This window comes from Podarcis gaigeae, assembly GCF_964106915.1.
Source record: "Podarcis gaigeae genome assembly, chromosome: 2".
Taxonomy (NCBI): Eukaryota; Metazoa; Chordata; class Lepidosauria; order Squamata; family Lacertidae; genus Podarcis; species Podarcis gaigeae.
This window is the reverse complement of record NC_139679.1, coordinates 13,392,728-13,405,118: the sequence shown is the minus strand read 5'-3', so window position 1 is coordinate 13,405,118 and position 12,391 is coordinate 13,392,728. Positions and strand designations below refer to the sequence as shown.

At 47.9% G+C, this 12,391-nt stretch overlaps 1 protein-coding gene across 4 annotated transcripts in view; it reads right to left on the bottom strand.

Annotated features, from left to right (window-relative positions):
- The window catches only part of TIMELESS (timeless circadian regulator), a 58,631-nt gene that overhangs the window by 29,232 nt on the left and 17,008 nt on the right, over nt 1-12,391 (bottom strand). For all 4 annotated transcript variants that reach the window (XM_083728822.1, XM_083728824.1, XM_083728823.1 and 1 more), the window contains exons 5-13: nt 9,882-9,944; nt 9,534-9,635; nt 7,564-7,719; nt 5,909-6,042; nt 5,680-5,767; nt 3,541-3,720; nt 2,210-2,427; nt 1,988-2,091; nt 639-808 (exon numbers count right to left, since the gene is read on the bottom strand). In XM_083728822.1, coding sequence (XP_083584948.1) covers nt 639-808; nt 1,988-2,091; nt 2,210-2,427; nt 3,541-3,720; nt 5,680-5,767; nt 5,909-6,042; nt 7,564-7,719; nt 9,534-9,635; nt 9,882-9,944 — 1,215 coding nt within the window. The remainder of the gene's footprint in view (nt 1-638; nt 809-1,987; nt 2,092-2,209; nt 2,428-3,540; nt 3,721-5,679; nt 5,768-5,908; nt 6,043-7,563; nt 7,720-9,533; nt 9,636-9,881; nt 9,945-12,391) is intronic.

Here is a 12,391-nt window from a genome sequence, read left to right as displayed (position 1 = left end):
GGGCAGGTCTGTGCATAGCTGTCAACTTACAGATTTGAAAATAAGGGACCAGCAGCCTCAAAAATAAGCGATCAGCAGCCAAAATAAGGGATTTTCCAAGCACAAGTATGTTCAACTTCTGAGCCCCTCCAAGCCAAAAGCAGAAAGCCCAGCCAGCAGCCAAACGAAGCCTCAAGCGGTGGTTCCCACAGCGCAGCAACCCGGTAAAGGGGGTGCAGCAAGGAAAACCACCGTCACCTCTCCGCTGGGAAGCGCTGAGCAAAGGCGAGTCCCCAGGCAATGCGGCCGATTTGATCGGCACAAGGCGTGCAAGCTCCACCCCCCAGTCGTTCTTAAGACTCCTTATTGGGTGAGCAACGCAGCCAAGCAATACAGTTGGAGCCTCCCTTCTCCCTGGCCGGCAGGGAGGGAGGGAGAGGAGCTGCTTCCTTTGAAACCCGGGAAATTTAAGGGACATCATCAATAAGGGACAGCAGTGGGACACAGCACTGGGATAAGGGACTTTCCTGCCAAATAAGGGACGCTTGACAGCTATGGGTTTGTGTGGCTTGGCTGAAATGGAGAGGCCTAGTGCGGCCTACTTGGGACCCGCCAGCTTCCCTGCATGGAAAGGACTTTGTCCCCAGTCACCAATATACCTGGACCACTAGGTTGCTCCTCCCTTTGCAAAATCTCTCCAGCATCTTCACGAAAAGGTGAGTGGTCTCCACCAGATCTTTCAGGAATGACCTCGGCTGCTTTGTGGCATCAAACTTACGGAAGAGGGTGAGGAACAGCTCGCGGTACTCCATCAAGTAGAAAATGTTGTCTGGGAGAAAGAGGTGGTCATGTTGTTAGTGTTATCCGTGCACAGAAGCCAGCGTTTCCTGCTCTACAAGAAATTAAAAAATAGCGGAAGGAATAGGATCCTAAGCACTTTATGCTAAATCCACTTGGGGGCCGGGCAACCTGTGTACAGCTCACGACCAGGTTCCTTGAGGTTGCCTTATAGACCCAGTAGGGTCACTGTGTCCTGAAGGAGTTTCTCCTTCCAAGTCCAAGAAATATGAAAAGCCCTGTCCACAGTACAGCAGATGCCTGTGTTCTGTGGAACAGTATCCCTGACCAGTGCCTACTATCAGTACTTCCGTGAAACAGAAGACATTTTTGTTTTGACAAGCTTTTCCAGCTGTTATGGAAAAGTCTCTGTTTTAGGCGCTTGTTTTCTGTTGACTTTCCAACAAGATCTTCAGCGGCTTAGCTGTTTCTTAGAGATAATATTTCTAAAAAGATGTGTATAAATGGCAATTCATAAATTGAAAACAATAGCAAACGGACAACCGTTTCTTTCTTCTCCATTATCATCTATGTGCTCTTGAGGCTACCTAAGACAGCACATCTGCCCAACACATAAAGCTCTCAAGTCATTGCCTCTCAGTAAGAACTGGGTCTTAAGCACAGACAGGACATTGTTCTAAGACAGTGGTTTTCAACCAGTGTGCTGTGGCACCCTGGAGTGCCTTGAATGATGGCCAGGGGTGCCGTGGGCAACACTGGCCTCTGTCCCTCTTCCCTTCCCTCGAGTCTCTGCCTGCCAAAGGCTTGCACAGCTGTTTGTTGCAACAGCCCTGGCTACAAGCTCCACAGGCGAATGGTACCTCTGGGGCTGGCCAGGGGGTGCTTCCCAGGCCCATGTGAGACAGTGTGAGGAGGCACCTCTTTTGGGGGCAGGGAGGACAGCTCAGAGACCAGGGGCGGCAGCCCAGAGGACTCCCAAGGAGAGGGGAGATGAGAGGAGGCCGAGGGAGCACTCCCCAAGGGGAAGGTATTTCGAAAAGAGTGAGGGGCTGCCGGCTCTGCAAGCAAGGGGTGACACAACTGGGCTCCTTGGCCCCACAGGGGTGCCGCAGAAAGAATGTAGTTGGTATGGTCAAGGAAGCCATGGACTCCAAAAGGTTGAAAACCTCTGTCCTAAGAGGTTGTGTTTTCTACAACTAAAAATCCTCACTCTTTATGATGTGACTGCTGTTGCGCAAAGCTTCTTCTTGCGAACGGTCCATTTCGTGCACCGTCGTTAGCAGTTCCTGGTAGGCTTTGAGAGCCAGATGCATCCTGGAGAGACAGGGGAAGACAGGATGAGAGGGCAAGGGACAAAAGCACTCAGTCGCACAGCCAAAACAAGAGGGGGGGACCCAGCAGGCCTTTCCACAGGGTGACTAACGCCCCTTACCTTCTAGACCAAGATGTAGCCTCCTTCTTATCCATAAGTAACATCTCATAGTATTTGGTCAGGCTCTGCTCAATGAAGTAGAAAGTCCGAACGCTAACCGTTTCAGAAACCAGGTGAGGTTGGAAAGATGAAGCCCGGTTGAAGGCCATGAAAAAAGCCATGGCCCATAAGTAGTAGGTCTCATCGTGCTGCTGGGCCTTCTCCCTGATCAGGTGATCCTGCAGGACAGGGGAGAAGAGAGAAGAGGAACGTCAAGAGGAAGCAGCTGATCCTGTTACTGCTCCTTTTTGTTTGGGTTCCTATAATGTGCACAGTGGACTGCAAGAAATTTCAGATGCAGAGCACAGTGGTGGTAACTTCTATATACTCTGGTACCTCAGGTTACATACGCTTCAAGTTACAGACTCCGCTAACCCAGAAATAGTGCTTCAGGTTAAGAACTTTGCTTCAGGATGAGAACAGAAATCGTGCTGCGGCAGAAGGAGGCCCCATTAGCTAAAGTGGTGCTTCAGGTTCAGAACAGTTTCAGGTTATGTACGGACCTCCGGAACGAATTAAGTACAGTGGTACCTCAGGTTAAGTACTTAATTCGTTCTGGAGGTCCGTTCTTAACCTGAAACTGTTCTTAACCTGAAGCACCATTTTAGCTAATGGGGCCTCCCGCTGCTGCAGCACGATTTCTGTTCTCATCCTGAAGCAAAGTTCTTAACCTGAGGTACTATTTCTGGGTTAGTGGAGTCTGTAACCTGAAGCGTATGTAACCTGAGGCACCACTGTAAAATATGAACATTTGCACCTTTCTACCTTTCTTTATTTGCACAATAAGGACTGGAGAGAGGTCTTTATGAGACCTATTCATCTCCATGCTTCCAGGGCATTTGTCACCCATCACACCAACCAGCACCGGTTTTTCTTTACAACATTTATACTGGGTTGTATCCAGCAAAGTCATTAACCGGCAATCCATTCTGGGAGTTCCTCCAACTCTCCGATGCAGATTTTTTTCGAGGTGGGGGAGGGTCTGTTGCACAAGTGAAAACTGTTCTGTTTGTGCAACGACGTCACTGGATTAAACTCTTACAGCCCAATGACAAAAGTTAAAATTAAATCCTTAAAATACAAAGTTCTGATCTGGAACAGAAATAAGGATGATGTCTTGCCAGATCTGGCTGAGTTGGCACTTTTATGTTAAGGAACAAATATCCCCGGGGAAGGCAGTGCTGCAGCTCTGCCCAACACCACCAACATCCCTCCCCTCCCGATTCCCCTTTCCAGGACGCTCCATTTGCCATCCCCAAACTCGTTTGGCAGGATACGGACACCACTCTCACCTTGACCAGACACATCAGGCGATTGTAGCAGTTCTCCAAAAACTCCACGCAGAACTCCTTGAGGAAAAGCCTCACGTTGAGGGCTGAGCGGCGAGAGACGCCCTCGCCATCACGGGCAAGCTGGCGCCTCTTTGGCACCCGCCGTACCTCCTTGGCCAGATCGTGGCTGTAGTTCTTCACCTGCCCAGGTACAGGAGAGAGCGGAGAAGATAAGAAGGTGGGGATGGCTGCAGCGGTGACCTGGAAACTACAATTAATCCAGAATGTGGCAGCTAGACTGGTGACTGGGAGCGGCCGCCAGGACCACGTAACACCGGTCCTGAGAGAGCTGCATTGGCTCCCAGTACGTTTCCGAGCACGATTCAAAGTGTTGGTGCTGACCTTTAAAGCCCTAAACAACCTCGGTCCAGTATACCTGAAGGAGCATCTCCACCTCCATCGTTCTGCCCGGACACTGAGGTCCAGCGCCGAGGGCCTTCTGGTGGTTCCCTCGCTGCGAGAAGCCAAGTTACAGGGAACCAGGCAGAGGGCCTTCTCGGTAGTGGCGCCCGCCCTGTGGAACGCCCTCCCACCAGATGTCAAAGAGAAAAATAACTACCAAACTTTTAGAAGACATCTAAAGGCAGCCCTCTTTAGGGAAGCTTTTAAAGTCTAATAGGTTATTGTATTTTAGTGTTTTGTTGGAAGCCGCCCAGAGTGGCTGGGGGGACTCAGCCAGATGGGCGGGGTATGAATAATAAATTATTATTATTATTATTATTTCTCCTGCCCCATTCCTACTCTCGCCCTGCCTGTAAGTCCTACTTGCTCTAGCAAGCATGAGAGGGAGGTGGCACACCATGTGTGGGGAACCCCTGGCCTTCTGTATATTGTTGAACTACAACTCCCATAATCACTGGCCATTGGCCATACTGTACTTGCTGGGGCTGCTGGGGAAGCGTAGTTCAGGGACGGCTGGAGGGCCACAGGTTCTCCACACCTGAGGGGCACCAGAGGAGGAGTATAGGTACAGAATCCACAACTGCAGGTTCCTCTGCAGTTGAGGGGGCTTCTAAGGGTAGGTAAGTGAGGGCTTTCTGGGCTACCACTTTGTTGTTGAAGTAAGAATAGCAAAAACGCAGCTAAAAAGCTCAAACCATGACTGACACCCTTCTTTGGAAATTAAACCAATGCCCAGACTTTAACATTCAAAAGCTTTACTTGCAGAAACTCAAGTTATAGATGATTTAAAACATAATATTTACAGTCGCGTGCTTGTTCAAGCATGGGCTTACGGTCTCTTCTTCTAACTTCCAAACAACTGTATTTTCCTCTTTCCAGAGCTCAGCACTCAGACTTCTGTATCTCAGTTAGACCAGGCCTTGCAGCTCCTATGATAGATTGCCCACTTTTGCCTTCTCCTGCATCTTTGCTCTCTTTCTCCCAAGCGGAGAAGCACTCCAACACTCAATTCAACCTAGCGGTGTTCACTGTGGATTCTAAAACACAGCCATCTTGCCTCACCTTAAACAGAGTCTCTCCTTCACTGTTTGCCTCCAATGTGACCAACGAGAGCCAATCACATGAGACCCCCTACATAACTCTCTAGAACTCGGTTACCAACCATTCCAATTTAAACACAAAGTAATGCATGCAAGGGACACGGGTGGCACTGTGGGTTAAACCACAGTGCCTAGGGCTTGCCGATCAGAAAGTTGGTGGTTCAAATCCCCGCGACGGGGTGAGCTCCCGTTGCTCGGTCCCTGCTCCTGCCAACCTAGCGGTTCGAAAGCATGGCAAAGTGCAAGTAGATAAATAGGTACCGCTCCGGCGGGAAGGTAAACGGCGTTTCCGTGCGCTGCTCTGGTTCGCCAGAAGCAGCTTAGTCATGCTGCCACATGACCCGGAAGCTGTACGCCGGCTCCCTCGGCCAATAAAGCGAGATGAGCGCCACAACCCCAGAGTCGACCCCGACTGGACCTAATGGTCAGGGGTCCCTTTACCTTTACACGCATGCAAGCATTGACAATGTCTGCGAATTAAATTACTATACTTAACACACTTCACAACCCAAAGCAGCAAAGGGAGGCCTTCAACTTTGAGCACTGCCAGGCAACAACTCTCCCCACCACACACACACCTGCACCCACATCAACTTACATTCTGCAGTCCCTTATGCATCACAACGTCTCTGTCTCCAAAAGACTTCAGGCCCTGAATGACGTAGCAGCCACCGAAACGAGAGTGCCTGCGGGGAAAGGGAGAAGCAGATGCATATATCGGGGGAACAAGCATAGTTAGAATCAAGGATCAGAAGTGTTAGAAGCATAGGTCTTACTGACTAGTGATTGAAATCGATTTGATTTACTTCGAATCCACCCTGCCTCACCTGCTGCTCCGCTGGAGAACCCGGCTCTTCTTCTCAGCCAGTTCCTTCTGCCTCAGGTGCTCCAATTCAGCGGCGTCTGCGCTCTGCTCCTTGGCTGAGCGGGCCTGCCCTGTTGCTGCCAGTTGCTCTGGGTTCTGTTGGGGACACAGGCTTCTGTGACTTCCTGCAAGCCAAGCTAGGCTCACCCAATACCAAGCCCATCCCAGGCAGAGAGGAGTCACTGCAGGTTGCCTATAGGACAAGGCAATCTTTCTGCCTGTCTTCTGTGCCTCCCAACTTTGAGAAGGCTTACAAAATGCTAAACATATGGACAACCGTGTTAGGTTTGACCGGGGAAGGTTAACCTGTGGCCATTTAGATGTTGATGGACTGAAACACCCAACATGTCCGGCCACTGGGCCCTGCTGGCTTGGTCAGCAAGGCAGCCTGCTAGAGAACAGCGAGATCTAAATGTCAACTAACTCACCCATCACTTCACCTAACAGTGACCAGGTGAAAAGACTCACAAAATGACACGCTCAAGACATGTCCGTTTTTGCCCTTCACGCATGTTATCTGAAGGCACATTGCCTCTAAACCTGGAAGTCCTGTTCCTATGTATCACAGATATACTCGGTCCAATATATCTGAAGGAGCGTCTCCACCTCCATCGTTCTACCCGGACACTGAGGTTTAGCGCTGAGGGCCTTCTGGCGGTTCCCTCGCTGCGAGAAGCCAAGTTACAGGGAACCAGGCAAAGGGCCTTCTCGGTAGTGGCGCCCGCCCTGTGGAACGCCCTCCCACCAGATGTCAAAGAGAACAACATCTGAAGGCAGCCCTGGTTAGGGAAGTTTTAATGTTTGATGCATTACTGTATTTTAATATTTTGTTGGAAGCCGCCCAGAGTGGCTGGGGAAGCCCAGCCAGATGGGCGGGGTATGTATGTATGTATAAATAAATAAATAAAATTATTATTCACTAGTTTTGTTAGCAACCGCTGTTTCCCAACCCACCAAAAACTGTCCCAATTATGCCCCACCCCACAAGTCTCTCACAAGTACAGGTGAAAACTATTGCCATCTCCTCTTTCGTCTTGTATTCAAACTCTCCCTTTTCCTTCTTCCCTTTCTACAGTATATAGGTTTTGAATGCCACTAAATTCCCGGGGCTTCATTCCCACTTCAATAGCGTTTCTTCAGCCGGAAACTCATTTCCGGCACCTCTCTGGCGGGCGCCATTGCCATTAGTCGTACTGTGTATCTCGAATGCCTTGGCTCCCGAACAAATCAGCTTCCGAAAGATCGAAACCCGGAAGTGAGTGTTCTGGTTTTCAAACATTCTTTTGGAAGCCGAACGGCCGACGGAGCTTCTGATTGGCTACAGGACCTTCCTGCAGCCAACCTGAAGCCGCACTTTGGTTTCTGAACGTTTTGGAAGTCGAACAGACTTCTGGGACGGATTCCGTTTGACTTCCAAGGTACGACTGTATAAGAGAACAAGGGAGGTGTTCATGGTGAGCTCTGGCACCTCTTTTTCTAGAAAAATAGCACTGCCAACTTCCAACACAGAGACTGTATCCAATGGACAGCCCAACCAGCAATTCAACAGGCCTGGGTTCAGCCACCTGAAGATTATCACCCGCCTTGCCCAACCCTCTTCCTCCTCCCCTTACTTACCTGGTCACGGAACATAAGGGAGATGATCTCAAGCACATGTAGGCTCCACTGCTGCTCGCTCTGGGAGCTGGCCAAGAATTTGAGCAGATCATCTATGCCACTGATGTGGATGGCCCATAGCACCCGGTCATGAGTGTTGGCATCATCGTCAATGTTCTATGGGAAAGACCACAGGAGCCTGAGTACAAGGGCACTGGGGTCCTCATGACCTAAGGTGCTTCTTCTTCTTCTGAGTAGGGATACCAAGGGGTGAGGAGGAAGGAAGGAAGGAAGGAAGGAAGGAAGGAAGGAAGGACGGACGGACGCTGTGGTTGTTGAGGACAGGGACACTATCCGTTGCTGGCTTTCAAACTGCATTCCAAGGAACAATAAGTTTGTGTTAAATATATATACAGTGGTGTCGTGGTTCTCGAACATAATCTGTTCCAGGAGTCCGATCGACTACCGAAACCGTAGCTCAGCAGTGCTGACCTAGTCTGCAATGTCAGACCAGGAGCAAAATCCCTCAATTTTTTTGCTAGGGTTACTCCTATATAATCCAAATGGAGACAATGTGCAATGCACATTTTAAGCAGAACTACTGACACACCTCACTCCTGCAGAGGTTGTGTGTGGAAATCTATCATGTCACCTCACATACTAGAGTGACATAGCGAGCAAATCTCTTGCAATATACCAGAGACAAGCAAAACCTATGACTGTTCCCGTTCCCCTCCACCCCTTATCCAGCAGATTTAACGATAGCGTGGTGAATGTGGAGTGATGTGCGTATAATGTGAATGTGTAAACCAGCAAGCCTCTGCTTCAAGTCAAGCCTAAGTCAAGCCATTATTATATACAGTATTTTTCCGTGTATAACACGCCCCCATGTATAAGACGGAAAGGATTGCGCAGATCTGTTGAGCTTTTAGGGGCAGGGGGCCCTTGCCGAAGCCACCAATTAAACACCCAATAGCCGCTGACAATCTCCAGCTCACCACAGCAACAAAAACCAAGTCCCACCTATGTGTACTATCCGTGTACAGTGGTACCTCGGGTTAAGTACTTAATTCATTCCGGAGGTCCGTTCTTAACCTGAAACTGTTCTTAACCTGAAGCACCATTTTAGCTAACAGGGCCTCCTGCTGCCGCTGCACGATTTCTGTTCTCATCCTGAAGTAATATTTCTGGGTTAGCGGAGTCTGTAACCTGAAGCGTATGTAACCTGAAGCGTATGTAACCTGAGGTAATTCTGCCCTCTGCCCTGCTGTTAGGCAGATATGAGGGCAAACCATATGAGTCACGTGTTTGCCCATGTGGCTCATCGGAAGTGGAAACAAGTTTGCATGTATTGCTGCACTGTAGTTATTACGAGGATCTACGCCTGACCTTTATTGCCCCAGTTCTACAAAAGCTTAAAAATGAACCAGAACTCCATTGTATGAGAGCCTTGGTAGAAGATAGGGTTCCTGAAATCACGATCAATGTTGCTAAATTCTGTGTAGCCGCTATTAGGCGCAGGAAACAAGAGCTTTCCAATGTCAACATGCAGGAGAAGGCAAATACTTAATTTTATACATGCTGTCTAACTTTAAATTGTTGTTATGGCCTAATTTGTATTGAAATTGTCCTTTGTTTTCTCCGGTGTTGTGTTTCGATGACTAGCTGTACGAGTTAATCTGGTCTGTGACCGTTTAATAAAATTTGAATTTGAATTTTAACCTGAGGTAACACTGTATAAGACAACCCCCCCAATTTTTAAACACGTTTTTAAAATATAAAACCTCATTTTGTACACGGAAAAGTACAGTAATTCACCCTAAAACGGGGTATAAAAAAAAAACACAAAGCAGTGACTACTGTGAAAGCAGAGATACAGGTAGGTGAACCTCTGCAAAAGCTCAGGTGCTTCTTTCGCACCTTCAGGCAAAGCCCTAGACCAGTAGCAGCCTGACCGCAATTGGGTGCCCACCCTTCAGACATGCGAGTACCTTCTCCTCATCGGGATCGGCCGGGACATGCAGCACATTGCGCACCAGCAGCAGGATCCGCTCGATTAAGAGGTTATCCTCCTCCTGACGCTGTTCCCAGTCCTGGGGGCAGGAAGGAAGGAAGGAAGGAAGGGGCAGGTCATCATATATAAACCCCCCACAACACAAGTGGGTCACAGGGCAGAGCTTTTTTGCCTCTGCCCAAAACCCAACCTTGCCCTCCCACCCCCCTTTTTTGGTTCCCTTCCACATCCATTCCCTAAATCCCTTCTGGCTCCTAGCACTTGAGGATCGGGTCCCCCACAAAGTGCCACTTCTGGGACTGGGGGCCAAAACGGTACTACTCACCAGCTGCAGCAGGTCATATAGCTTTTCACTCAGTACCCCAAAGATCTTCTCGTTGGCAAACGCCTACAAGGTGGGGAAGGAAGTGTGTTAGTCTCCCCTGTGATAGGAATTTTATGGCCTTAGATATATGGTAATGTTCATAAGCGTACCAACCAAGCACATACATAGATCAGCACATGAAGACCGACCTGGAACCATTTTGATTCCCAAGCTGTCCCAAACTGACCAAATGTTTTCTCTGCGAGGTCAAAGTGGGAAAGCCTCCCCATTGTCTTTTCCTTCACAAATCCTGTCTTAAGGGTATGTCTGTGTTTGAATAGGGTGTGAGCCTTTGACCTGGCCCAGGAACTAAGTATTTATCATTACAAAAGACTGGCCAGGCTCCCCAGGCAATCCAATCAAGTAACCTGCCAGACAGGAGATAAACAACAAGAGAAAAACAATATTCAAATTTCTGTTTTAGACAGACTTTTCTGTGATGTAGGTGCGATGTATCTGAGGAGTGGTCTTAGGTTACACCCCTTCTGTGATGTTTGTATGATGTTTCTGGGGGTGGTCCTGATCTACAGGGTGGCAATTTCAAGTCTTTATAAGGCCTTGCATGCCATTTTTCTGGGTCCCTCCTCTCTCCTGCGGGTGAGGGGAGCACCCCGTTGCAACAGATCAATAAAGCTCAAGCTTACTAGCTGCTTTGCTTCTCAATATTCTCTGGTTGGCCTCTGTTATTCTCTCCTACCAATAGGGAACCTATGTAAGGACTCTATATGGGCTCTTGGATACCCCATAAGGGAAAAGGGCAATTTTTGTTTACAACACCCCTAGAGCAGTGGTTGTCGGACGGTGTGGCAGGAGAGGATGATAAGCATGGCAGGAAGGTTCAAGGGCAATCAAAGAAACATTTAAATGTTTCGGTGCAGTATAGTGTAGCACGGCATATTTTTCGCTCCATAAGACGCACCTGACCGGAAGATGCACCTAGTTTTTAGAGGAGGAAAACAAGAAAAAAAAAATTCTGAACGAAACAGCGGATGTATGATTTTTGGGGTTCATGCTGTGGCCACAGACATGTGATCTGATGGTCAATTTGGGGTGACCCAATGTAAAAATCCTGAGGATCCATGTGGATCCGTGCTTTGTAACCACGTTTTTGCGCCACAGCGGTCCCACGCAACAGTGGGTATGTGATTTTTTTGGTGCAGGCTGTAGCCATGGACACGCTATGTGATCTGATGGTGAATTTGGGGTGACCCAATGTAAAAATCCTGAGGATCCATGGGCTTTTACGTCCCCCACTCCCAGGCAGCCTCCGCTAGCATCCCTTATTTCTCTTTGGATCACACCGATCAGCTGTTTCCTTTCAACACTCCCTTCCCTCTTGTTTGCCTTCGTGTCTTTTCCTTAGCTGGAGCAGTTTTTTGCTCCTCCTTTTCTTCTAATTTCTCTCCTTATTGCTTTAGTCTTCTCTTTAAAAAAAAAAACAACCTGATCTGCTTTTTGCTCCTGGGCAAAAAAAGTGCATCTTATGGAGTGAAAAATATGGTATTTCTGTTGTCATTGCAGAATATGGATAGATAAGAGCAAGAGCATCCAGTGATACTAGGGGCAGGCCCAGTTGTAATCCCGAATCACACAGTGCTAGGAAAAACTTATTCATATTTGGGGAATTATTCACGTTCTTATGTAGCTGCATTGTTTAATGCTTTCTGGGTGTCCCATGATCATATTACAGTGGTACCATGGTTTAAGAACAGCTTAGTTTATGAACAACTTGGATTAAGAACACTGCAAACCCGGAAGTAGGTGTTTTGGTTTGTGAACTTTGCCTTGGAAGCAGAACATGTTCCGCTTCCTGTTGAGTGTGTTACATTTGTAAATTGAGTCCCCCGCTGCTACAGGAAAGCACGCCTTGGTTTAAGAACGGACTTCCGGAACGGATTAAGTTCGTAAACCAAGGTACCACTGTATAAAGCAGTTGCATTCTATGCTATAAATCAAGCACTGCTAGCAGTTGTTTCTCTTTTGTTTTCCAATGTATTTCTTATTAATAAAATGTACAACTTCAGAAAGCTTTTACAGAGTTACGATTAAATACAATAAACTCTGCTTATAGAGATGGGAGACACAGAGGCATACCAACAAACAAACGTGTTTGCGTTAGGGGATGTAGTAGAGGACCTTTGCATTTTATCTTGCGCTGCCCCTTATATAACGAAGCAAGAGAAAGGTTTTTAGCATCTATAATGACAAGGTCCCCTGGCCAGAACCCCTCTGACATGATTTTATATCTCCTCACAGACACAGATAAGCATGTGACCTGGCGTGTAGCACTCTTTGCAACTGCCTCTTGGAAAATTAGAGCAAATTATACAGCCAAGGTAGGCACTAACTGTAAAGGAGATGAATTTATTTGACCCTATCTACATCAAACTATATTCTATCTTTATCACCAAACTTCGAATATAATTGCATTGTATTAACATTATTTTTTAATAGATTAGTGGCCATGTGAT